This window comes from Hyposmocoma kahamanoa, unplaced genomic scaffold (assembly GCF_003589595.1).
Source record: "Hyposmocoma kahamanoa isolate Upper Pololo Valley unplaced genomic scaffold, ASM358959v1 100021, whole genome shotgun sequence".
In the NCBI taxonomy this organism is placed as follows: domain Eukaryota; kingdom Metazoa; phylum Arthropoda; class Insecta; order Lepidoptera; family Cosmopterigidae; genus Hyposmocoma; species Hyposmocoma kahamanoa.
Window position 1 is genome coordinate 3,124,368 of NW_020653200.1, and position 25,130 is coordinate 3,149,497.

The following is a 25,130-nucleotide window of genomic DNA, read 5'->3' on the forward strand; positions in this document are numbered from 1 at the left end:
GTGCGTGCGTGCGTTCGTGCGTGCGTGCGTGCTTGCGTGCGTGCGTGTGTGTGTGACAAATTATTTCTCAAGTAAAATTTGTTCGTTTTCAGATGTTAGGGAGTTCTTCAAAGTTATCTACTTACACATTGACCATTGGTAGGTCAATGTGCTTACATTTGTAATGTAATTATGTGCCAGATAATCACACCAACTACCTGGACTCATACTAAGGAATTCATTGGACTATGAATAACAGAGCAACGGAATTCACTCCGGGACAAGAATTCACTCAGAAATCGAATCTGGGATCTCATCCGTCCACAGTACGAACCTTTGCGCCGCCGTGCTCGTCAAAACTTACCTCTGTAGAATGGAGAGTTAGTTGGAGTAGCGTCTGGCACGGCATGGTGAGAAACGTTGGTTCGAATCCATCCTAACATTCAATAAAATTTAATTGTAATTCATAAAGTGACATTTCTAGTCAGCGGCTGGTAGCTGTAAAGGGCCCTCGCTGAGTGAAAAAAGCTTTCATACAATTCTCACAGATGGCGCTACGGCAAAAGTCGTTAAAAACCAAAAACAAAGATCTGCAACAAACACATGGAATAATTCGCCAGGTCCGTTGGTTCGTGCCATAGCTTAGGCATAGCCTCTGGCACGGTTTGCTGGCATTGGTTCAAATCCAACCAGATTGAAATGAATTTTCTTCTAAGTGTTCAATCTTTGTTTAATAATCATAACATCGAAACTTCACATGAACATTATTTGTATAATGGATATTTTATGTCTCGATACGTCGAGAACAGATTTGTTTCTAGTATTAAATTGGATATGTTTTGGACATAGTCAGTATTCAATGTCGTTTGGTCCAGACATGTAGTACCAAGAGCACGTCAAACTTTAGACTTAAATCCAACTTTATGCCGCTTACGATAAGAATGATCCAAAGCACAAAGTGTCAAGCTTGATGTGCTCTTGACTGTACTTTTAGCACTACAAGAGGTTTCAAGGATTGATACGATTCTTCATAAATTTTTTTAGGGATGCTTTTAGTGAAAATATCAAGATATTGATATATTTATCTAGACTTATTACTGTTCGTGAAAATCGATTCGATATAATATCGATTTATTTTTTCACTTGCCCATCCCTATTGCCTCATCGTCAAACAAATGTCAAGCTGACAGACAAGAGCTTTTCAATGTTGCCACTTAGTATTTTTATATATGAATACTATAATAGGACAATATAAAGAGACCCAAATTTCGAACGATCCCTTAAATAGTTTGTGGATAGTTTGAAATTGGAGTTCTTTATTTTTTTTCCATTCTATAGGCTCTTTAGCATAGCTCTGCCAACAAATGGACGACGGGTCAAATACAAAGTCCACGAAAAATATTATATACGTAGTGACAGGTAAAGGGTGTCATAATGTTTGCTTGCAACAATTAAAGATAAATATTTAGAGACCCAAAAATGAAACATATTCTAGTGAATGAAAAAAAAAAAGAAAAATTACTTGAATACAATAGTAATGAAATAACTTTTACTGTCAATATTAATTTATTTATATGTTCTAAGTGTTATGTAGAATTTTGTGAATAAAGAGTAGTGTTCATTATTATTCTAAAGAGCGGTGTAGATATTACAAAGTGAAATTAAAATCATTAGCATTCGTTGAACCTATAATTTACTCATCTAAAGAAATGGAGTCCGGCTTCAATTCCCGATTTGTCCAATTTAGGAAACGAACATTTCGCAGGTTTAGCATGAGGGGAAATAGACAAAACTAGCACGTCGAGATGTTTTTCTCTTTGCAACCGATTATGTATCTATTCCGAGCACGACGTAACTGGAAAAGAAACTCGCTACATTAGACAAAGTTTTTTCTACGTAGCGATAAGGGAGTTGCTGCAACTAAAATATTTCATTTTCATAGCGGTCACACTAAACCGGTAATAGTTAAAAAAAAAAAAGTTTAAAATACGCACAACCTTAGACTGCCTGCATTCATTTCCGCCGTGACGTTTTTTAGGGTTTATGGCGTGCATAAATTAGTAAAAATAAAAGGTAACACTAATTTTATCTTAGAGGATAGAAAAAAAATAAAGGAAAGGAGCTGCCCTAACTACACAATGAACGTGCATTATCTAAACAAAAACTGAACTACAAATGGCGGATTTCTTTAGTGTTGTACCATAAATAATCTATCGATAATTAATTATCGACATGCAAATGTCTGGTTTGAATCTTGAAACTGTTTTTTTTTTGTTTCCTTAGTTTACTGTAATCAAAATATGATTATAACGTTTAATTAAAGTAGATCAATATTCTATTTGGGAATATCTTGTTTTATTTCAGCGAATAATCGATCCTGATTATTCGCAGAAATAGAACAAGATGAGATTTTGTTAATTTATATTTTGTTGTTTTATAATTCTTTATTTTGTTGTAATTGTGGCAATTTTTTTGGGCTAAACCAGTATGCATTTTATATGTGGACGGACAAACATGTGAACACTATTGGCCGAGCGCCATTGACTTACAAATAAATGGACGACGGGTCTAATACAAAAACCACGAAAAAAATGTCCCAAGTCAACCTATTCGAAATTTAAATTGTAATGTCATCGCAGAATCGCGCTGTCAGTAGAACAAATGAAGACTAAAGCGGAGATAGCGCTCTGTATACGATTTTAGCGCCTTACAAGTGCGGACACTTTTTAGCGCGGACCCGACGTCCATATAATTGTAAGTCAATGCCGAGCGCCTTTGATTTATGATAAGCGCCGAACTCATCTAAAGAAATAGAGTCCGGAATCGATTCTCGATTAGTTCCAATTTAGGAAACGAACATTTCGCCGGTTTAGCATGAGGGGAAATAGGCAAAACTTAAGCGCGTAGAGATGTCTTTCTCTTCTAACTGATTATGTCTCAACTCCGAGCACGACGTAACAGGAACAGAAACTCTTTACCGTACTAAACGTCGATAGGACGTTTCAGGTGATTCGAATAATCCATCCAACGCCCATCTCTACTTTTCCGAAGCTTGCACAAAACATAACATCTCCGATAGATCGCCTCCAATCAAGATCTATCGATTTTGTAGCATCGGGTTTGCGACTCGACTTGCAAAGTGTACTCTAATATAGGTGCCTGTGATTAAAATCGACAAATTTTGCATTAAACTATTTAATAACAGTTAACATCCGTAACATAACAAAACAGTAAAACAATTAATACATTTTTAATATAATTTATTGTTACACTAAAGAACTCTATGGGTAAATTTATGGTATATTTTTTAATTCGATTACTCGTGACTTGTAGAGAAGTATCTCTACGTCTCTACTGCGAACCATGCGAGGCATGGCATGGCACAGCGTGACGTGAGTAGACGTGAACGATCGAATGACAGTTTTAAGATTTTAAAAAATTGTACTAATATTGTTATTCCAAACAAAATATTTTTACATTTTTTTATCCGTATACGAAATAAATACAACAACGCAAGTCTTAAAATTAAGTGCATATTAAAGTTTTGGACTTTATCAGTGACAATCACGTTTGTTTATTGGTTAACATCCGCCATTTTGTACTGTCGTTTGTTTAGTGACTGGTTCTCTTTCCAGTGATGCTATATATTTCACCTGAAAATATATATTGTGAATTCGCAAGTGGTGTACAATGTTTTTGCTAGAAACGTTGTTTTTAAATGTTCTAAATTAAATCGTGTGACTTGTCAATCTGACGTCGGTACATCACCTCCACCTATGTGCCGGATGTGTCCTACAATCGGTTAGGGCGATTTTACGTGCCACCTTGAGAGGTGTACGTGTCCCGATACCTATGCTGCCAAGATTATGAGTGGCAACGGGAATCAGGTGCCGTTGGCGCCGAATCAGCGCGGGCCCGGACCGTATCCTTTTTTTAATTTCACGTTTATCGTTGTTTTATCAATATATTTATGTAATAAATGCCACTTCAGCATCTGGTTGAACCGCATTTTGCGAATAGTTACGGTTTTAATGTTTTGTATTTTTGCTCCCATTAATATCGCATTATGTGCAATGTTATTCATGTAATTGATATACATAATCATGCCTAAACAAATTTAGTGAAAATACGTTTGTGCCACTTGATTTCTTGGACAATACATACTGTGAGTTTTAATGTGGCTCATTGCTCATAAGGTTTCTATTACTCAAAGTTGATAGCTACCAAAATAACCATATGTAACTGTATAACAAGTTATAATTATTGTAAAAATTACAACTAAAATGTATAGTATTTTATCATAGTTTTTTAATAACTGGTAGTTAAAAAAGAATATTTTACTTATTTGAACCAATATTAAGTAATGGAATGTAGTGTTTATAAGCCTTTTTTGACCTCATTGTAACTTCCAGGTAAGTAAGTGTAAACCTTGGGCTTAGTAATGTATGAGAGGCAAATTCTACAAACGAAATGGTAAATTATAAACATTGTTGTTTATAATTTATAATTTTGTTTGTTATATTACAAAATGTAATTTGAATATAATAAAATTTGCCCAATATGCTGTAACAGCAGAACCAGCTCAATCAATATAGTATACTGCAAAGCGAATGTCTTTCTGTAAGCGAATATTTATCTGGAGTTGTGCCTTTGTTTGAACTAGGTATGTGGTAACTGGTAGATTCTCCTAATATTTTAATGAATGTTAATAATGTTCACTACATAATGGAAGACCAATGTTTATTTTCCAAAAGTTATTTACAAATATTTAAAAAACATATTCAGGTAAATGTTCAGTAGTCACCATTATTTTATTTTTAAAATTCTCTTGCAAAAATACAAATTGCTTATTGCTAACTCATGGTAGATAAAATACATAATACCTATTATTAGGCACTGCCCCTAGAGATATATGTGGTAGGACTAAAATAGGTGAACTCAAAACATAACTATAATTATTGAAAATTTCAAATTTAACTTGTGATTAAAATGTTGAAGTACTAGATGAGTGTTATGTGATACTTCTTTTACATTTGTCTTATTGTGCAAATAATACAAAATGGATTCCCTTAATTGTAATTAAAAAACAACAGAGTTCCTCTTTGGTTAAATAGAATAAAATCATGTAGCAGTGTAATTAAGTTAGTTCAAGATAAGGCATATAATTTTTGTCTATCACAGGCAGTGAATAAATATTTAGACTTGTTTGATCTTATTCTGTAAGAATTTTGAATTAGTTCATTAAATATTGTTAAGAGTCTATACTGTAGTCTGTTCCAATCCATTTTGAACAAAAAGTAAACAAACAAGTATACCTCAAATGGCTTTGTATGGTTCCGCATAACAGTGAAAGTGTTAAGTCAATCACTTTGGAGAAAATATATAGTAATATTGAGGATATACACTGATTACTATGGTGTGAAAACATGATTTCAAAAAATTTTCACAATAGAAAAATATCACAATGTTATTTATCTGAAATTTCACAAGAAAACTGCTGTATTAAAATAGGTACTTTATGTATACTAATGATTTTTTTTTATATCAACTGAACTAAATAGGACACTTATACTGTATGATATACATTTTTCAATAATAATTTCAATAATAAAACCAGTGCCCTTGCGCTTGACCCAAGCAAAATGAACTGTATTAGTAGGGAAAAAAAGTCCATTCAAGCAGAAGTAGTATAGACTCTGAAGACCATAATTATTAAAACCACAATGAGGCCATATTGTTGCATGTACCATGATATTCTATTTTTGATTATTTTTAAAATATTAATTTATCTCTGCTTCAGAATACACAAATAGAATAGAATCAGTTTGAAAAATGGGAGAAATAAAAAATAGTGTGCTTTACATACGATGCGATAACTGAAGTATCTCTTGTCTACATAAATTTAAAAATATGAAATTAGTATGAGAAAAGTTGTTTCAAATCAATTTACTGACCGATTTTCGGCCAAGTTTTTGCCAATAGGTTATCTATAGGAATTATGCATTTCTAAGGGTCAGAACTTTGAACATTTTTTTCAATTATTTTGTATGAATGTTGCAAGTCTGTTATAATCTGTTATTTATATTGGCGAAGACATTTGAAAAAGTATAATTGTTAGTTATTGCTATTTCTCATTTTTCTGCTTTGTTATCTTTGTTTGTATAATTAGTTCTGATAAATGAGCCTAATATTATTATGCCCAAGATTCTTCACTTAATACATATGTTTCTTTCCTTTTTATAGCAATTAAAGTATTCTAATTTAATAGATTTTGCTGAAACTTCTAAGACATTTGAAATAATATTGTTTTCTGTATTAGGTAAGTTTAGTGTCAACAATATACTTTTGCCCAATTCACAGGTGCTGAGAAAATATAATGTAGTTTGCCGAGGCTATGGTATGTGTGACAGAAAAGAAACACATAGGTTCTCACCATGTGTTTGTTTAATAACAATTTCTAGAATTTGTTAATTTAGTGTATAATGGCAATTTAAATATTCTTCTCTTGTGTCCCAAACAGCTGTCCCTATTTGCTCACCCAATGTATAGGGATTTCCAGCCCGATAAGACTAGGGTACCGTGAGCGTTCCAGCTGAATACTCCTCCAGTGATACGCCTTTTAGGGTGTCTGATGGTCCCGGGACCATCAGACACCCTAAGAGCCCGGGCTCTGGGTACGGACATGTTAGGACATTGTAGTTAACTGTAGTTGGGATGGACTCCTTCGTTTGCCCTGGTGACGTGGGGCCAGGGCGTCTATCCTGCACGCTATTTGCACAGTTAACGCGTCTTAATAGCGGACTAGACGAAGGCCAAATGCGAAAAGATGCACGAGTCACGCGAGTTGTTCTTAAGTTGGAGCTGCGAGTGACATCTCCGGTACTAGTCCGGAGAACTAGTAGAGAATAAGTTACATATCCTCCAGTCCTTTCAGCCGCGTAGGAGTTTTAGAATTGCAGAGACGCTTTGGGTAGTCAGCATACCGACAGCAACCAAAGTGAAAATTTAGTAGTTGAGTTCAGCATCAACTGCTTAGTGGTGGCAACTGCTATTTGTGCAATAAGGGAGCCAACAGCTCCGGTACGGACCATACCGAGACTGTTGTTCGTACACCTGGGGGTGTTCACCCAAGGCAAGTTTATGAAAATCGGATAAAGCCTGTGTCTGACCTGGGGGTCAGGCTTGCTTGCACAGGTAATAGTGCTCTTCCCGTATAACCAAAGGTTAATAAGTAGGGGCACTATAAACAAAACTTAAGTAGAAGATATGGGACTGTCCCAAAACAGAAATTTTGTCACATTTAAGCTGGTGAATTGGAATTAAAGCTGATGAGTATTTTTAGTTTTTTTTTTTATTATTGTTTTTAGATATATTTTGATTTCACTAATCAACTAAATATCGACTTAACGAACAAAAAATCAATGGCAGACCGTATTAATCACAAACATGGACAGTTTCTTGACATTGGCATTTAAGTATATTATAAATTAAAAAAATACTGCAAAGTACATATAATAAAACATTACTCGCTATCATTATCTCTATCATCACCCCCACGTAGTACGTCCCACTGTGAGCACGGCTCTCTTCAAGCGAGGGTTTAGGCCATAGACCGCACTGGAGATATCACACGTTTCACGCTTCTTCCACATGCAGGTATCATCACGATGATTTCTTTCGCCGGAATGCTCATGGTAAATTTCAAATTAAATTTCGCACATAAATTCCGCAAAACACTAGGTGCAAGCCCGAATTCAAACCCTCGGCTTCTGCTTGGGAGGGCGGTAGATCGAACCATTACGCTACTACACTTCAAGTATTAATTAGTATACAGTTTTAAATTAAAAAAAAGAAGAGAATTGGCAAACGCAATCCTTATACCGACCTGTTTAATTACACAAACTGCTAACGTAAATGTAAATGTAGTTTTAATTATTTTTGTTAAAATAATGGTACTCTTATAATAATAATAGATTAATAAAAATAGTAATAATAATAATATTACATACGGCATGTAATAATTTAATGTTAGAAATTGTAATTCAATTAAGACTTAACAATGTGACAGTTTCATAAAAATGTGAACTGTTGGGAAACCATTTGTTTTAACCATTGTTTGAACGTTAATGTAAAAATGTTTAATGTGACTAGTTTAAAAGAAGTTCTGTCTTTCCAAGTAAACCATTGTGGTTACCAAAAATATTAATCGGAAAAACGCCAAGTTCAATGTGAATTATTTCTCATTTTACTGCATCAAAAACGGAATGGGGATCTAGGTATCATAATCAATAAAATAAAAATATTGCTGGTCTACCACTAACATTCAATTTGGCAAGTATCCTCAATTTATCAGTGTATTTTTAATAAGATATAATTACAACACGAAACAACCTCATAGTGTCGCAGTGGAACTTTATGACTAATGTTTTATATCAGTTAGTGAACTTTGGCCAAACAATACAAAACAAACAGAGGATAATAATTATAGGACAAGGAATTTTATGAATTCGAATTATAGTTGTGTTACAAAATTTTGGTATATGGAAGTTAATTTATTAAGTAACTCAACGAAACTACCCGGCTACCCGGTTGTCTATCTCTGCTACTACTAAACTCGTATATTTATTAGGTACCTACGTCAGCTTATGTAATCGGTGAAGTAATTTCAAGTCCTGTACCCACGTGCTTCTCTGTCATCCATAAAGAGTTTAGAAGTTTTGTCGCACCCGAATTTGTAATCCTAATTTAAACAAATCGATTTTTAAATGTTCTCGATACGAATCTTCGATAACCGCGCTGCCGTATATTTCTCAGATCTGGCAACTCCGATTCACCCTTGAGTTAAAATCAACCCCACTGTCACTTACAGACATATTGTGTTCATAGTATCACTTGAAGATACATTTTCTTCATTCATTGCTGTCAACCGATTTGCGCTTGCTTTTGGACTCGATTCTGCACGGCAATGTATAGCGCGCGAAAAACTTTTCCCGCCGGTTTATTTGGTATTAGGTGCGAGGGTGTAACTGGGGAACGCCCCGAATCTATAGTAGACACGAACACTGTACGTTTGTCTCTTTCGTGCACTCGCCCCTAGTTCTATAAACCGAAATGAAGTGTTTAGCATGGTGAACCGTCTGCGGTCAATTTTCCGAAAATTTCTCTTGATTATTATTTCTGACGTTAGTTTATATAAATGAAATATATTATTGGTTGTGTGAACTTTGTGATAGTAGTGGGCGTCAACGTGAAAGTGTCGCGGTGGCATTAATTTCAGCACGAGCGTACAGCTATGTAGCGCGCCGTTTCCTTATCGATTTTCTCTATGCTGCATTAAATTACTATTTAAAATTGTGTGTGTGCGGAGTGGACTGCATATATTTTAGCAACATGGTTTACACTCACTCGTTTTGCAAACAAATCTCGAATTGAGAACGGTATTTCACTAATTAATAATATCCGCGTTATTAATGATGGATGTTATCAATTTCTTAAATACCTAACATCTACAAATACCATTAAAGAGTTTTTACATAAGAAATTTTCAAATGTATTCTGGTATGAGATGATAACATAGAAGTTGGTACTCGCTGCATATATATTATCTCGATGATCTTATCACCATCTTTTTGGGAATGGTTCAATATATGGTTAATACATTTTTTGAAAGATTTGTATCATGAGATTAAGATGGTGGCTCTAAGGGGAACGAGTAATTCAATAAATTCTTACTCACATGGAAATCAGCATCAACAAACTGCGATTGATGTCGCACAAAGTTTACAAACAACATTGAACATGCCCCATTCGGCGGTGGCGCAGCACATGAATGCAAATCAAATCAATTTTCAGCCCCTGAATAATGTTTCTGTACAGTTCAGACCCCAACATAACAATACGAATTCTCTGAAACATGAGCACACTAACTCTCGATATTCCAATACGAGCTGCGTGCTGCCTTCGCATCATTATAGACTTTTAACTCAATCCAGTAAGTCAGCACTTTTATAGATAACATGTAGACGACTTTTTATTTTGTTGCCTTCTTAAAGATTGACAGTCTGCTTTGTTATGCTTTCACAGCCCTAAATTGCCTGCCTAGATTGTGTTTTATGTGCTATTGTTGCGATGGTGATAAACGTACGAGTATAAATCCGTGTAGGTCTAACACAACTGTGTGGGATAACAGTCCTGCTATACTTGTAATAAGTTCATGGTGTTTCGTTTGTAACTTTGTTTAGTGTTTATATGTATTCCAAATAAAATTTTATAGTAGTTTCCTTAGCGCGAAACAGATATCCAAGGGCGTCAACACCACACAGTAAGTTGAAGACTTGAAGATCGCGTGAGCCTTTGGCGCAGTATCATTGATTACATAACAACAGTACATGCATTATTCGTAGACAGCAATTCATATTGAGGTACATTTTCAGGAGCAGAATGCTACCACCCAGCAGGCGCCACTGGCCCGGCCTATATGCCAAGCACTGCCGGCGGCGCACAGTCCTCGGCGCAAGCGGCGTTACGAGTACCACAGACGCCGCAGCCGTCGGCGCCGCCGGCACCTCAACAGGACATGTCGAAATCTACCATGGTTAGTTAGCATATGAATGTAGCGTAGAATTATAATGTTACGGCATCATTATTTTTGAATATTTAAAACAATTTTCTTAGAATTAGATTTATGTGTTGGGTGGCAATTGCAGGCTGGTCATAACTACGTGACGGCGCCGAACCAGACTCAACAAACGCGCTCGCAGTATCCCAACTTCCCATATAGAGCGAATCAACATGGGACTCGGCCAAATACCCATCCTAGGTAAATATTATTTCCATGCCATGGGACACCAAAGCAGACACCTTCTACCACTGACTTTGAGGCTGTAGTGTGTATAGGATATGGTAGTTGGTGGGTCTATGGTGTTTTCCTGTTTCTCAGTTTCGTCGAAGCCCTTTCGTCAACTTGTCCGACGGCTATCCTGGACGTCAGTTTATGTCAGTAGATTGTCAAGGGCAGGATTTTTCCACGTTTCGTATTCTGCTAATAGTTAAGAGAAATCGCTTGTCAGTGGCTATGCATCGAATTAGTAATCAACTGTCATTGCAATTTTTTGGTATTCTCTTCAATGGCATGTCGATTGCGTAGTCTACTAATTATTTGACGTTTTTCGATTAGTTTTTACTTACGATTTAAATGCTGATATCGATTATCCATAGTTTTATTTTATGAAAATTACATTACACAAATCTAAATTTGAATTGAACGAGATAAAAATTAAGACTTGCATAGTAATTTCCATGATAGTTTTAATGGGGCAACATCGATCGTTAGTGATTGAATGAATTAATGCCATCACTGCCATGCCACTGACACTATATTGAGACTCAACTGCCATGCAATGGCAGAGAATCGAGAGAAACTAGATTTTGGCAGAATAACAAATATTATAATTTTTTAAACCTAAATTTAAAGAGCTTCACCGTGTGAGAAGATGTACCAGAATCTGACGGCATCGGTTGCCCACAACAATTGAAATTTGTTGTGGGCAACATCAATATAGTAGGAAAAATGTACTAGATACTTCATATATATTTTATTTGATCAGAATTTATTTATCCTCGAACATGTTTTAAGATCTGTATGAATCTGTGTGAGAAAGGTCAATTTCTGACATATTTTAAGATGAAACAAAATTATGTCAATTACATTGTAGGTGATAGATTTACTTATGTTTGCAGTTAAAAGTAACTTGCATTTACGCAATTTATCTTTTTTTTTTACCAATCATTGCCTGCACACTACGAGCCTTGCCGACCAGCATCAGTACCAACAAAAATTATATGCCAAATATATTGATTCGGCTTCGTTAAAATTTCAAAGATCAAGGTTATTTACTCCTACTGATCGGCAATATTTGAGACCCGCTGCTAAATCATGAATTGTGACTTAATGCACCTAGTTCTTCGCTGATTTTGCGATAAACATTATTGCAATGTTTTTTGCTTGAGATTGAAGAGCATTCTCAGTAATTATTGCTACTAAATGGTCATTTTCAAGTGAAAAAAGTTTAGCAGACAGCCATTTGACACAAATAATATTTTGAATTAACATGTGACAAGATTCTGGTACACCTATAGTAACGTCGCTCCGTAATGCTACTTAATTTATACCTACATCGAACCCAGATTCAGGGTCGTATTCCAGAACTCTACTCAATGCTCAAGTCAGGACTTGAGTAGACTTGAGTATGATTTCAAGCACTGGAAATACGACCCTAATTGCAAGGACACAATGCACAGTATTCCGTTCATGTACGGAGTTTCCGCAGGTGACGTCACGTATGACGTGTGAGATCAACAGTAATTTTATTAACGTTCGAAACGTCTATACCACTTAATAAACTTCTTCATTTACCGATAGCATTGTAACATAATTGTTCAAAAGATCAACAGATTATTTTTTCAATGAACAAATACGTGAATAATCTATGATATAAGCAATTAATTTATCAGCTGTGTGTATCGGTGGAAAATATTTTATTTCTTACAAAAACAATGAACACAAATATACAGCATACTGTTCAAAAATAACACAGCGAAATAAATATACAAGTAAAAACGTATTTGTATAATAATATATCATTCTACTGTCTCCTTGTGGTAAGACCTAACAAGTACTTAATAGTAACTGTCACTTACTTTATAATGTCATGGTCATGGGCTACTTTATCCCTTATCTAGGAAAACCTGTAGTTTAAGGAACTACGACATCTTATATTGCGAGAAAGAATCATACGTTTCTAGGCTTCTTATTTTTTTGCTCATTCATTCCATTATTGTCTTGTGCACGCTCCACCTTTTTGTATTTGTTGATAATTAGGTAATGCCCGCGTTGATTAGCTAATCTGTGGATTTAGACAAGTAACCACCTTAAGTTTTCAGAACAATTTGCGACAAAAAGTATTTGGGATTATTGTTCCATACAATGATCTTATTTGTTCCATGGTATTCGTTTTTAAAATAAAATGCCACTAAGTATCTTTAAAACCCTTTAAGATGGTATTTGTCGTGTTGTCACAAAAAAGTATCGTAAATTTATAATTAGATTTCGGTGTATATCTAATTGTCATGGGTATAACTACTATCCCGCTCTATTTTAATATTGTCATAGTTGTACAACATAGTTGCGCGCATCTATATCCTTAGATGAAATTAATTTGGTAACATGTATAGTTTTGTGGATTATAATTAATGATAGCTACTTTTGTTTGGAAACATGGATTTGGGAACAAAATCGATTTTTTGTGCGAAAAAATTTCTAGTGAAAGTCATTGCGCGCACATTACGTTATGACGTTGTTAAGCTCAATCAAATAAAAAATGTATACTTGCGCAAATTAAACAAGTTTACGGCACATTAGTACTTTATAAGGAACTAACACTATGAGCTAATTAATCCAAAAATTTCTATAAAAACAAAACTGCGTTAAACTACAATTAGAAATCGAAAGGAAATGGATACTAAGTAAAAGCATGAAGTTCTATTCTTTTTATTAATTTTGGAATTTAAAAGAGGTAACATTTTCATAGCCTGAACGTAGTTTTACAAAATAGTTTTTCAGTTTGACAGCAGGATCGAAAGTCACAGTTAAACAATATGTAATCACAATCAAAATCTAATCACAACATAATGTAATCTAGACATGCGGTAGCGTAAAGCAACTTACAGAAAAATAGTACAACGCTCTGTGTATATTATTACACTTACCTTTTCGAGTTGTTTTCCACTGCGAATCGTTTAAAATCTATTAGAGTTGCATGCTGGTAATTCTATTTGTGCAATAAGGCCTTTTCTATTAAAGTCCAGAATTCCAAATTATATAAAACAGCTTAAAATACCATATTACATATTAGTAACATCATGAACGAGAATTTTTATTCCATGACTTTTTATAAAAGTAACAAGTTTGCCAAATATACATTTTTAAGTTTTTGTTAACATAGTACTATCTGACACTTTTTAGATCTGTATTGGGTAGTAAAGTGGTAGTAAATTGAATTGTGCAAGCGTAACACCAAGCTCAGATTTGTACGGTTTGCCGAATCGTTTTTGTGAATAGTTTCTAGTGGCGAATACGAAACATATGGGTGTATTAACTGTATACAGTAAAATCGATTCGTTTATTTTCAATCACTCGGTCCGGTTTTTCGTACCCGCGGGGCAACGTCGTCTTCTATCTTCCACAAAATTCGTATTATGAGCTTTGCAATTGAACGTTCGGTTCTGCCCGAAACGGTCCTACAGTATCGGAAAACTACCTCAGAAAACGCATAAATGTGAACGCACATTCGTTTTTTTTAACCTATACGGTAAACGGAATAAGAAAACGTACATGTGGGAACTAAGGATAAGCGTCCTTCCCGACGATCTTTTTTGTTATCGCACAGAGTTAGTAGCACCGTATAGAGTGATCTATTTAAATATATTTATTTTTGTATGAAAATAAAACTTGATGAATTATTAAAACTCATGTGGAAAAAGTTGTTGTTCGTGCTGTTAGTAATATAGGTCTGCGACGTTGTTAGTATTTAACAAATCCTATGTTGTAGTACTGAATATAGCAAATTTGTGATCACAGTTGACATAACTTAAATTATGAATAAAAAGATCGTACATTCAGAAAAAAATTTCTCGATCCGGCCGGATTCGAACCGACGCCAGCGTACCGTGTACCAGCGTACAGCGTACCAGCATACCGTGCCAGACGCTATACCAACTAAACCACGGAACGAACCAGCGGACCTCACGAATTTTTTTATGTGCTAGCGTCCTATCTTTATATTTTGGTTTTTCAACGACTTTTTAGCCGTAGCGCCATCTATGAGAAATCCATGATATTTCCTCATTAATAATTATAACAAACTAGTGGAGTAATTTCACACAAAAATGATTGAATATCAATTCAATAAAATTTTTAATAAGAACTTAAATTTTACCTAAATTAAAATCATTGAGCATGTACAAAAGAATTATCAGAAAACAGATGAGTCGAAAAGTATCGAAAATGAGAACCCAATAATTTCAATTTTATATTTTGTTCGGTGACGTGATGAAATTACAGGGACGTATGGGACAGTGCCCCTGACATTTTTCCAATATAAAGCTGAGTGAAGTTGCAACTGTGCTATAGGCAACTTTAAAGCTCGGAGTGGCGTTGGAACTGTGCTATAGTGTACTATATAAGTCACTAACTACGCGCACGACTCGTCCGTTCCGCCGTTTGTATCATAAAAAAGAAATTAAATATATTACGCGTACAGAATTAAAGAAAAAAAATAAAAAGATGTCAATACATTGTAACTGGTGTTGTCCCTCGCTTATATTTAAATTCCTGCATAGATGAGCCGATACACTTGTATCACATACACTCGTAACGTACCCTGGTAAATATATACATGTATTATAAGCCTTTATGCTACTCGATGTCCGCAATTAATGACCGCTCTTAAAAATGTCCATTTTGTTTAGTAATCTTTTATCGTCGTAACCGTATCAAAACCTTTCGTAGATAATTTTAATAACACATACGCAGGCGTATGAGTTGACGTCATACCACATTCTTTCCTCTGATTCGTACGTAGGTAATTTTCTCTGATTCGTGCGCAGGTAATTCCATGCATCCATTTGTTCATTGTGTTGCTTTGTGAACAAGGTGCTTGGTAGTATTTATCAATATTTCAATTATTCGATACCGGAATGTTGCATGAAAATGTCGAGATTATTAATTATTAACAATATGCACCATGGGCGAATGTAATATTTAAACACTATTTTATTTTAAATTATCCACATTGACAACTACCAAAAGCAATGACGTGTATTTTACTTTTCCGTGACGTACTTATATTTTCGATAACATTGCGACGATCTTTACCTCTACACCGTAACAAATCATGTTTCCACGGGCGCACGTTTTGGCTTATACAACGTTATAACTTATAACTGGCAATTCGCTACTCTTTGATTTGACGGACATGGATGGCCTAAGCATCTTCACATAACCGTAAACCTTTTCCTTAGGTTACTATACACACAATCATCAAATTAACAGTAAAATTATCTAAGTTATAAAACACCTATGTTGGTGTTAATAAACTTCTTGAACCTAATCAGTAATTGAACCGAAATGCGTGATTTCCTTTCCTTTTTTGTCATTGATAGCGGGTTATTTAATATAACTTGTACACTGAACTGCTACATTAGAATTGATTGTACATTCTCCAAAACGTCAGCCGGCGTGGCAAAGGTTATTATTGTGCATAACATCAAAATAATTTCATACCGCTTAATAGACCCATTCGAAGCGATAATGATAATTGATTAACAAAATATGTCGACATTGAGTACTATTCCATTTGCATATTTAACCCTAATGATAATAAAATATAGTTTACTACTTTAAGGTAATGTTTGACGAATTCGTATAATAGGTAATAATAATTGGTAATGTTACGTAGACGTATGTAACTTATGTAAGACATTTTATTTTGCAGACAACAGCAGCCATACCTCCCGGGAGCGGCCGCTACCGCCACAGGACCTGTCATGTACCACCATCCCACATACGTGCTTCCTTCACACATGGGAATACCACCAACCTATCAACAACCACGATCTAGTGCACAAGGGTAAGTTGAACTGGTCTTGTGAACTAGTGTAATATGGGAAAATAAAATTACCTTTTTGATGACAGTTAAAGCAGCATAACTTCACGGATTGCTATCGTAAGAAAAAAGTAGCAAATAAATGATAATTTTCTGTTTAATAATTTCTACGTTTAATACGTGTATGCACTTTTAGTACTTATTACGTTATGACTAGCGTAAAGGGAAAGACGTTATGTTATATTATCATCATAGAAAATCGTAGTGGAAACCTGGTGGGCTACCTTATGCGACGCGAGTTTTTAAAACTTAATTGAATGATAGGAATGAAATTGATATAGGCGAAGATCAAGATAGTATAAAAGGGAAGGTATACGTGGCATCGTCGTACAAGGCAATCCAAGAAGAAGGCTATAGCTTTAATATAGAAGAAAACATTCTACGCATTTTGTTAAGAGAACGAACAATAAAAGACGTTGTTATCTTATGGAGAAACAGCTGAAAGGATTGGCATCGTTAGTTTGGTTGCGTAAATACGAGAGTGCTACATAATAATCAATATCTGTCATACTATATTACGTGCGAATATTTATAACCAAAAGTATTACAATCAAATCCAAACAATTATTATATTGTGATAATTCCTATATTATGTTTTATTTAACAATGAAATATATCTGCATAAACTGTTGCAGGTACTATCAATACATACCATCGTACTTACCAGGATACGCCACCCCCAACCACACTACTCCATGTAAGTGATTTTTAAATATGTACTAACAGCTTGTTTGGTTAGAGTGAATTTTAACATGTGTGATTTGTACCCATAGAATAAAACTACAAACATAGTTAAAATTTTCTAGTAGACCTTCTAATCTAAATATGTATTAAAGAAGGATGGCGAAAGCTGACCCAAAATCAACGAAGTGCCGTTCATGGACTTTGCTAGTATAATTTTACGTTTTAGTTTATGCCTAGTTATTAATATATTTTTACAAACCGGGAATAAAGTAATTGTAAAACAATGTATTTTAGAATAGATGCAAGAATACTACGCAATTAATTCAGTTCGACCATAGATTAGGTAACGTTCTTGTACGTACGTTTCGTTTTAAGCATTATTGAACGTTTACTTACCTAAAGTATTGGTTATTTTATAGTACACACCTATACAATACCTAAACAAATAATGAATTAAACAATAATGATATAATGTAAAAAATAAAACACAATGTGTAAAAAATATTTAGACAATATTTAAATGAGCGATTCGAAAGTTAGCAAAGGAACGTTTTGAAAAGAGAGGCCTCTTTCCAATGTCAATGTCACTTTGAGATTGAGAACAGTGTGACCATTTGTGGCTGATTTCTGCTATTTGGGCAGATTTAATTTTATTCATTTTCATTGCGACAGAACATGTTAACGTTGTATTAAATGTAGTAGAGTTTGGCATATTTATCAATATTCAGTAAGTCTTTATTATTTGTAGGAACAAACTGGAAACTTGTTTTTTTCAGTTACTACGAATGAACATCTGAAGCGAAATACAGGATAATGTTATAAACGTAATGGGCTCTGGTGACCTGTAACGTACAGGCATTTTTATGCCTATCTCAGGCGCCAGTCTCTCGCAAATAAGGTTTAATTTAGAAACTCATTAGTCAGTAAGCATTTATACAATTTACCTCATATGTTGAGAGAAAATATATAAAAATTATTATAACCTATATCAAGTTTATAGTATTGATAGGTCTCTTTAATGCACGTCGTCAAAAACACCGGGTCACAAAATACACGGGATGTCGCCATCCTTATTTAACAAGCATGTAGTTGACTAATTAAAATGTTGATTCAAACATTGTGAACACAGAATTAAGACTTATCATTCATTATGTTTAAGTTATGATGTCTTATTTGCTGTTACCGCAAGTACTAGTGTTATTTATGATTACATGTATCTGGTTGATGTACCATATATGCAAGTGTTAGTAATATAACTATTTATTTCAATAACAGATTTTTATACTTCAAACAACCAACAAATTCCTACGCCAAACTTACCTGCGAACACACCTGGTGCTCGGAGCAACCCTACCACGTTGGTGGGACCGCAGGGCACTCCTGCGACGCCCACCGCTCCCACAGCTTCGATACCTCCCCCTCAGGCCTCTACCCACATGCATCAAACAATGCCTGGTACGTAGTTATCTTTTATAATTGTGGGACCTTTCAACTTGGCTTCTTGAATGGTGTTCACGCCAAACACATACGCTGATTCATCATAATCATCATTCATCATGATCATAAACGTGATAGGAAATTAAATTATTTTTCTGGATTTAATTCGCACACACATCGCAAGTGTCAGGGATCAGGCACTTTTGCGCTAATTACGGAAAATCAGGTTTTTTTTATTTTTTTTTAACAGCAATAGATTTATTTGGTCAATTTTATTTTCAAATTCAAATTATAAACGGACCAATAACAAAATTCCATTGGTGTTAAAAAAAAAATATTAGACCTGATTTTCAGTAATGTCCCTGTCTGTTTTTTTATGATGGAGTAACATTACAGTCCATTGCTGCAGCAAATACTCGATAAATATTATATCGACTATCGACTGCATGTTGTTTACGCTTATGAAATAAATAGCCGAACTTTTTTCATTTGTTTCATCGTACGTCCAACTGCACCTTTGTCCTGCAATTGGACGAATAATGATTCATTTAAATTGTTATTTTTTTAAATAATTCATACATACACTAAATTTAAAAGTATGTCTATTAATAATACAAATACGTGACATTTTTAAACTTTTTATTTTAAATTAATATATGTAATCAAATCCGCCTGTTGTTAATAAAATGTGTATGACTAAAAATTGATGTTGATAATAATAGACCAACTGTCAAAATAAGAGTAAAGAAACGCAATCAGTAACATTCACAATTCAGATATTTTTGATCAAATTTTACCTACTTTCGCAATCTATCGACGAAACTATCGACAACAACTACATGACTATTTAAAAAAATAGAGTAGAGACAGTTGATGTGTGTATTTGTGTTTTTTACACTTGAAAACGTCACATTTAATACTGCTCGTTGACTACGCTAACTTCCCTGAGAAGAACGAGCAAGAAACTCTAGAGATTACTCTTTTCAAATAAACTTAAATGTTATGGAATACACTTTGAATTAAATTTGTGTGGAATTTAGAGCCATGTCATCTTTCCATACATCTTTATCTAACACATAGTCTTCAATTTTGTAATATGACTTTTCAACCAAAATATTTTTTTACTTCGCTGGTATTTGTACTAAGTAACATGTTGTGAACGGCCATCTGCTATGTTTAATTACTTGGCACAATTTTCAAAAATTCCTTGTTCATTTAGGAATTTTTATATAAAGTATATGGTAGTGCTACAATAACCCACACTGTAGCTTACATGTCTGGGCGGCGCTCTTGAAGGGCCGATTCAAGAAAATGTCAACAGTTTTTCTACGCATTTCTTACGGGGGTGGCCCTTTATACAACTCAAAGCACTTACTGAGATTCTGTATGCAGGTCTCTCATCAACGTTATTGACTCTATTATACAATTTACGTTTGAAATGTCATCGTTTATGTGTGTATATATATGTATGTATATATTATATGTATGTCTATTTGAATAAAATGTGTAACGTAAAATCTGCTATATTGTATTTGTACAGGCATACGTCCAAGTCAGCCAAAACGTCTAAGTCATAGACTTGCAATTATAGACCCTGTTACACGTAAGTAAAAATATTTTCTCGATTTGTGTTTTAATGTGTTAGATGTCTGTTAAAATATTTGTTTTTTTTTGCAGAACAAGACATTTTCTCTGACTTATATACTAACGATAGTCAATATTTAAGTGGTGACTCAAGTGAAAGACAGACACCACAACCTGTAAGTATCTCTTTAGCCCTGGAACACAGTTAATATAATAAATATCGTACATGTTTATTTTCTACTATAATTATTATTGCTTTGATCAGGAGCCGACACACAGTATCGCCGAGGAATTTACGAGAAGGGTTAATGAAGTCGCGAATCAGTCATCCACTAGTGAAAGTGTTTCAAAATCGAACTATGTGACAAAGAACGAATTGTTGCCACCTACGACATGCGGTATTCAACCTCAGTCAAATGCAATAACTTCTATAAATAATAATGTAGTAAAGTCTGACATATTAACTATAAATGAAAGTAAAAATATAGGACCTGATGTTGCTGTAGAACCTAATGAAACACCAGTAGTGTCTGCAATATCGGATAGTCCTGTTATAGTGCCTAAAATGGCTATGAATGTTAAACAACTTCAAAAGAGTAGTGAACAGAATATTAGTCAGTCAGTTGTAGACAAAAACCTACCGTCTAATAAACTACAAAAACAAACTAAAAGTAAACCAGTTGTGCCTCATATTGAAGACTTAGAAAAGCCCTCAGAGGTTGTGACAGCCTCTATTGGAAACATTGCCAATGTAAGTGCGGTACCTGCGGCTACAAGCGCACCCTCCGCCGCGCTCGCGTCGTTGCCAGCGCCTACTGCTGCACCTGCGCCTGCACCAGTGCCTGCGTCTACGCCGGCCCTCGTGCCCGCGCCCGCGTTCGTGCCTACGCCTACGCCCGAGGCGGCGCCTGTGCCTTCATCCGGGCTTGCGTCCGCACCCGCCGTTATGCCCGTTCCTGCGTTGGCGTCTGCCGCCAACCCTGTCCAATCTGCGCCTGCGCCTCAGCCTCAAAGGATACCCAGGGAACGAGTTAAATCGGAAGAAAAGGACAAAGATAAAAATAAGGACAAAGAAATATGTCCAGAAAAGGAGTCTGCGCCGGTTTCTAATAAACCAAACGGCCCAACTCCTTCCAACGGTGAGTACAACTTTTAGTTTGATGCCAGTATGTTTATTTCAATCTAAAGCACGTTTATTTGGGCATCTTTCAACGCTTAATGTTTTTTTTTTTGCCCCAATATTACTGTCGCAATAATTATTAATATGGTTGAAAAAAACATCCTGCTTCAAACACGTATATTGTTCTTTTAAAAAATATACCTCAGACCCGGTCGATAAAATGTGAACATTTATTTTAGTTTCAAAAAGTTCCGTTTATTTTGTTTTATTTTTTATTTCTAAAAATTACACATTTAGTTTAATAAGGCCGCCCGTTCATAGCAGAGCACAGAGTGCAGGGCAGCATGAACTAAAAGAAACGTTCACAGCAATCTTAAATTACATTACATTTTTGTATTCTCCGTTTTATTTTACTTGGTTAACTAGGTGTCTTACATTATTGACCACTGAATAGTAAAAAGGAGGGAGAGGGTCGGGTTCATCCCGGTTTTTTTTTATGGAAATCCACTAGTCATTTATCTTTGCAAGACCTTGGACATTGATGTCATGGTTATGCCTCGGTATCACTCGGAAAATGTCGATGGAAAACTTGAATATTGGATATACACTTGACAGCAAGGAACAATTTGTTTAAACATAATTTAGTAATTTACTGTAATTTGTAGTAGAAATAAATACGACATTATTCAAACTTAAAAAATATTTATTTTAAAAGCGATATGTTGTACAAAACGATAGTATCACATCAATATTCTGAAAGTCCTCACAATCCAGTATTTAAAACTTTACGCTGCACATTGTTTTCGAACATACTTTTATATTTCTTGTTAATATGAGAAAATATCAATTAAAATAAGAATTTACGCGTTTGAAGCGGCTAAATTACAAACTAGAAAAGACGATCGTTAACATAAATAAAGTAGCCGTATTTACGTCGTGATCGATAATTAACTAATTATTATTTTATTACGAACAAACTGAAATGATGGCATTTTAACAAAAAGCTATAGAATTGACCATATGGTAAAACGTAGGGAATATTCCATATACATAAAATTTTCGTTGTAAATATTAAATGTATATCTTACAAAAATTCGAAAAATCATCGTCTTCTGTTCAATCGATTTAAATTCTCAATATATCAAGTGCTTTGTAATCGGACAGTATACAGGAATTTAATCAATTAGCTTGTTTTAAACTATAACGTAGTAGTACGCAGTCTACGTGTAATAACTAACCAGTCATCAGATTTTAAAGAGTTAATCGTTGAAAAGTATAAACGTTTTCTTAGTATGAATATATCCATCTCGTCATCAATGCGCATATTTTGTTTATTGTTTATTTTCTAAACTAAACATTAAAATACTACTACTATATAGATATAGGTTGTCACTTGTTTATTTTTTAAATGGCTAAAGTATTTAAATACATAAGTACCTTTAATAAATATATAATAACTCGCACACACTCATACTATAGAAACACAACTACAATATTATTTTTCTGAGAATAATGTGTAGCAAATACTTAATAGGATATAATAATAATTTGTCGCTTGTAATCAAATTTCAGTAAATAATACGCATATTCAAATATAACCAGTTCGATTTGTAGAAGAAAATTTAGTTTAGCTAAATGAACTCCCTCAATTTCGATCACTGGTAATAATAAATCCTAACGCATAGTAATATAGACATGCGAATAATTAAGTCTTCGCTTTCTTTTATTAAAATTTAATAACTTTCAATGCGATAAATAAATGTATTATTGTATAGATATAGATATATTTTTCTTCCGGCAATCAAGCACACGGCCCGGTAATTATAGAATACGGCATGTTTCTACCAATAGAGGAGCTCTTTGAGAAAAGGTAACAGGAGCAAGGATTTCCGACGCAATTTATTCATTTATTTGATACACAAAGCAGTTTACTTTCAATGGTACTCCAATAAATGAAATCTAAATTGCGAAATGCGATAGGTATCTGTTAACATCGGATTCTTGTATATACGCTTCATTACTAAACCTCAAAAAGCATTGAAATCACAGGGGTAAGAATATGCAGTGTATGCCGCACAACTGTAAACTGTTTTTCATTATTTTATTTTGAGGCCAGACTTTATTGGCCAAGTGTCTCAACACTAGACGTGTCGAAGTTAAATGGACGATAGCAGATCGTTTTCCTTGAGCAGATCTTGTTTCCTAAATAACTTTTTTATAATTGTATCACCCACGACCACCTGATGCGACTGGAGTAGAAAAGGGAATAGAAAATGGTTTAGTCATGTAGAAAGGATGGATGTTAGTAAGTAAACTGCAAAAATTTACAGAGCGCAAATATATATATATATTATATATATATATATATTAGTCAATTTTCAGCTTAATCAGAGCAAGTCTTTCGGCAGCTACTTTTGACAAAAAAAAACGCTTCTAAGACAGCCGTATTAAAAAATGGCGAAAATAAACTTTTAACCCCAAATTATGGTTAAGGACCCCTAAAGACTCCTGCATACCAATTTTCAGCCGGATCGAAGCAAGTTTTTCTTCGGCCGCCATTTTGAAGTCGCCATCTTGAATTTTTTTAACCCAGGCAGTTGACCACTGTTACTCTCTATGAAATTCCTTCGACCATCTCCTTCCTACCTATCTCTAATAGTTTCCGTGATAGGAGACTTTGAAATTTGTATGGCGGCCATCTTGTTTATTTGAATTTCGAACATTATTGACCAGGGCGTACCTCATAAAAGTGCACAAATAGTCCCTCCATATGTATAGTTTGTTTTTGCAGGCCGTTGATCACTATTTCATTCAGGTCTTCTCATATTTGAGTCTTTGTTTTGGAATCTGTCCACGTACAACGGTATAAATATCTTTTTTCCACCATATCGGGAAGTATGCGTTCTATTTCTGGAGAATGTCCTTAAAAAAGGCCATATAAAAGTACCAGTATGAACAGGCATGAATGGAGAACTGACGCAAGTGGAGGAGGCGAAACAGTTTTGTCAGGACCTATTTGCTAAAGTAATCATTTTGCGGGATTTAATTTATTGGATGTTTTGATTACGTGATAGAGTTCTAAGAAATCTGTAAAATAGTTACGACAAAGTTGGGTCTCGGTTGGAGTTCATGAAATATTTTGTTCAGGACTATGCCTAGAAATAGTCAAGAGGTACACTAAAAGTCCACGAATCTACTATGTTTTCTTTCTCGAAACTCTTTCTTTTTGTTTTCGTGTATATATTAAGATTTACCGTACCATAACGAAATTGTGGATGTAGAAATGAAATTATCCTTCAAATACTGTACTGTTAATATACGATCATAATTGTCTCAACGTCGCGTTGGAGAAATCATTCAAGTGTAAACGAGGCCTAAAATGGAATGTCAAAATCTAAGCTGTGCTAAGTGGAAAAATAAATATTTCCAACGCATTAATTTTTTAAAAGTATTTTCTCTTTTATATAGTTTTTGTACCGTTTTCATCTCATTCGTCTAGCGTAGTGGATCTAAGATTTAATTTTAACATAACTACAAAAAAGTGTTGATTGTATCGTCTTGACCTAATTAAAAAGATATAAATCCAGTATTATTAGAATATA

General features: G+C 34.5%; 1 protein-coding gene across 1 annotated transcript in view; it reads left to right on the top strand.

The window, feature by feature from the left end:
* The first annotated feature begins 3,551 nt into the window (after positions 1-3,551).
* Positions 3,552-25,130, top strand: part of LOC113239890 (eukaryotic translation initiation factor 4 gamma-like) — a 34,819-nt gene continuing 13,240 nt past the window's right edge. The window contains exons 1-10 of the mRNA XM_026477055.1: positions 3,552-3,901; positions 10,275-10,300; positions 10,413-10,573; positions 10,686-10,798; positions 16,533-16,667; positions 17,339-17,400; positions 18,663-18,842; positions 20,365-20,427; positions 20,502-20,584; positions 20,674-21,547. Of these exons, the coding sequence (XP_026332840.1) occupies positions 3,846-3,901; positions 10,275-10,300; positions 10,413-10,573; positions 10,686-10,798; positions 16,533-16,667; positions 17,339-17,400; positions 18,663-18,842; positions 20,365-20,427; positions 20,502-20,584; positions 20,674-21,547 (1,753 nt within the window). The 5' untranslated portion in view covers positions 3,552-3,845. The remainder of the gene's footprint in view (positions 3,902-10,274; positions 10,301-10,412; positions 10,574-10,685; positions 10,799-16,532; positions 16,668-17,338; positions 17,401-18,662; positions 18,843-20,364; positions 20,428-20,501; positions 20,585-20,673; positions 21,548-25,130) is intronic.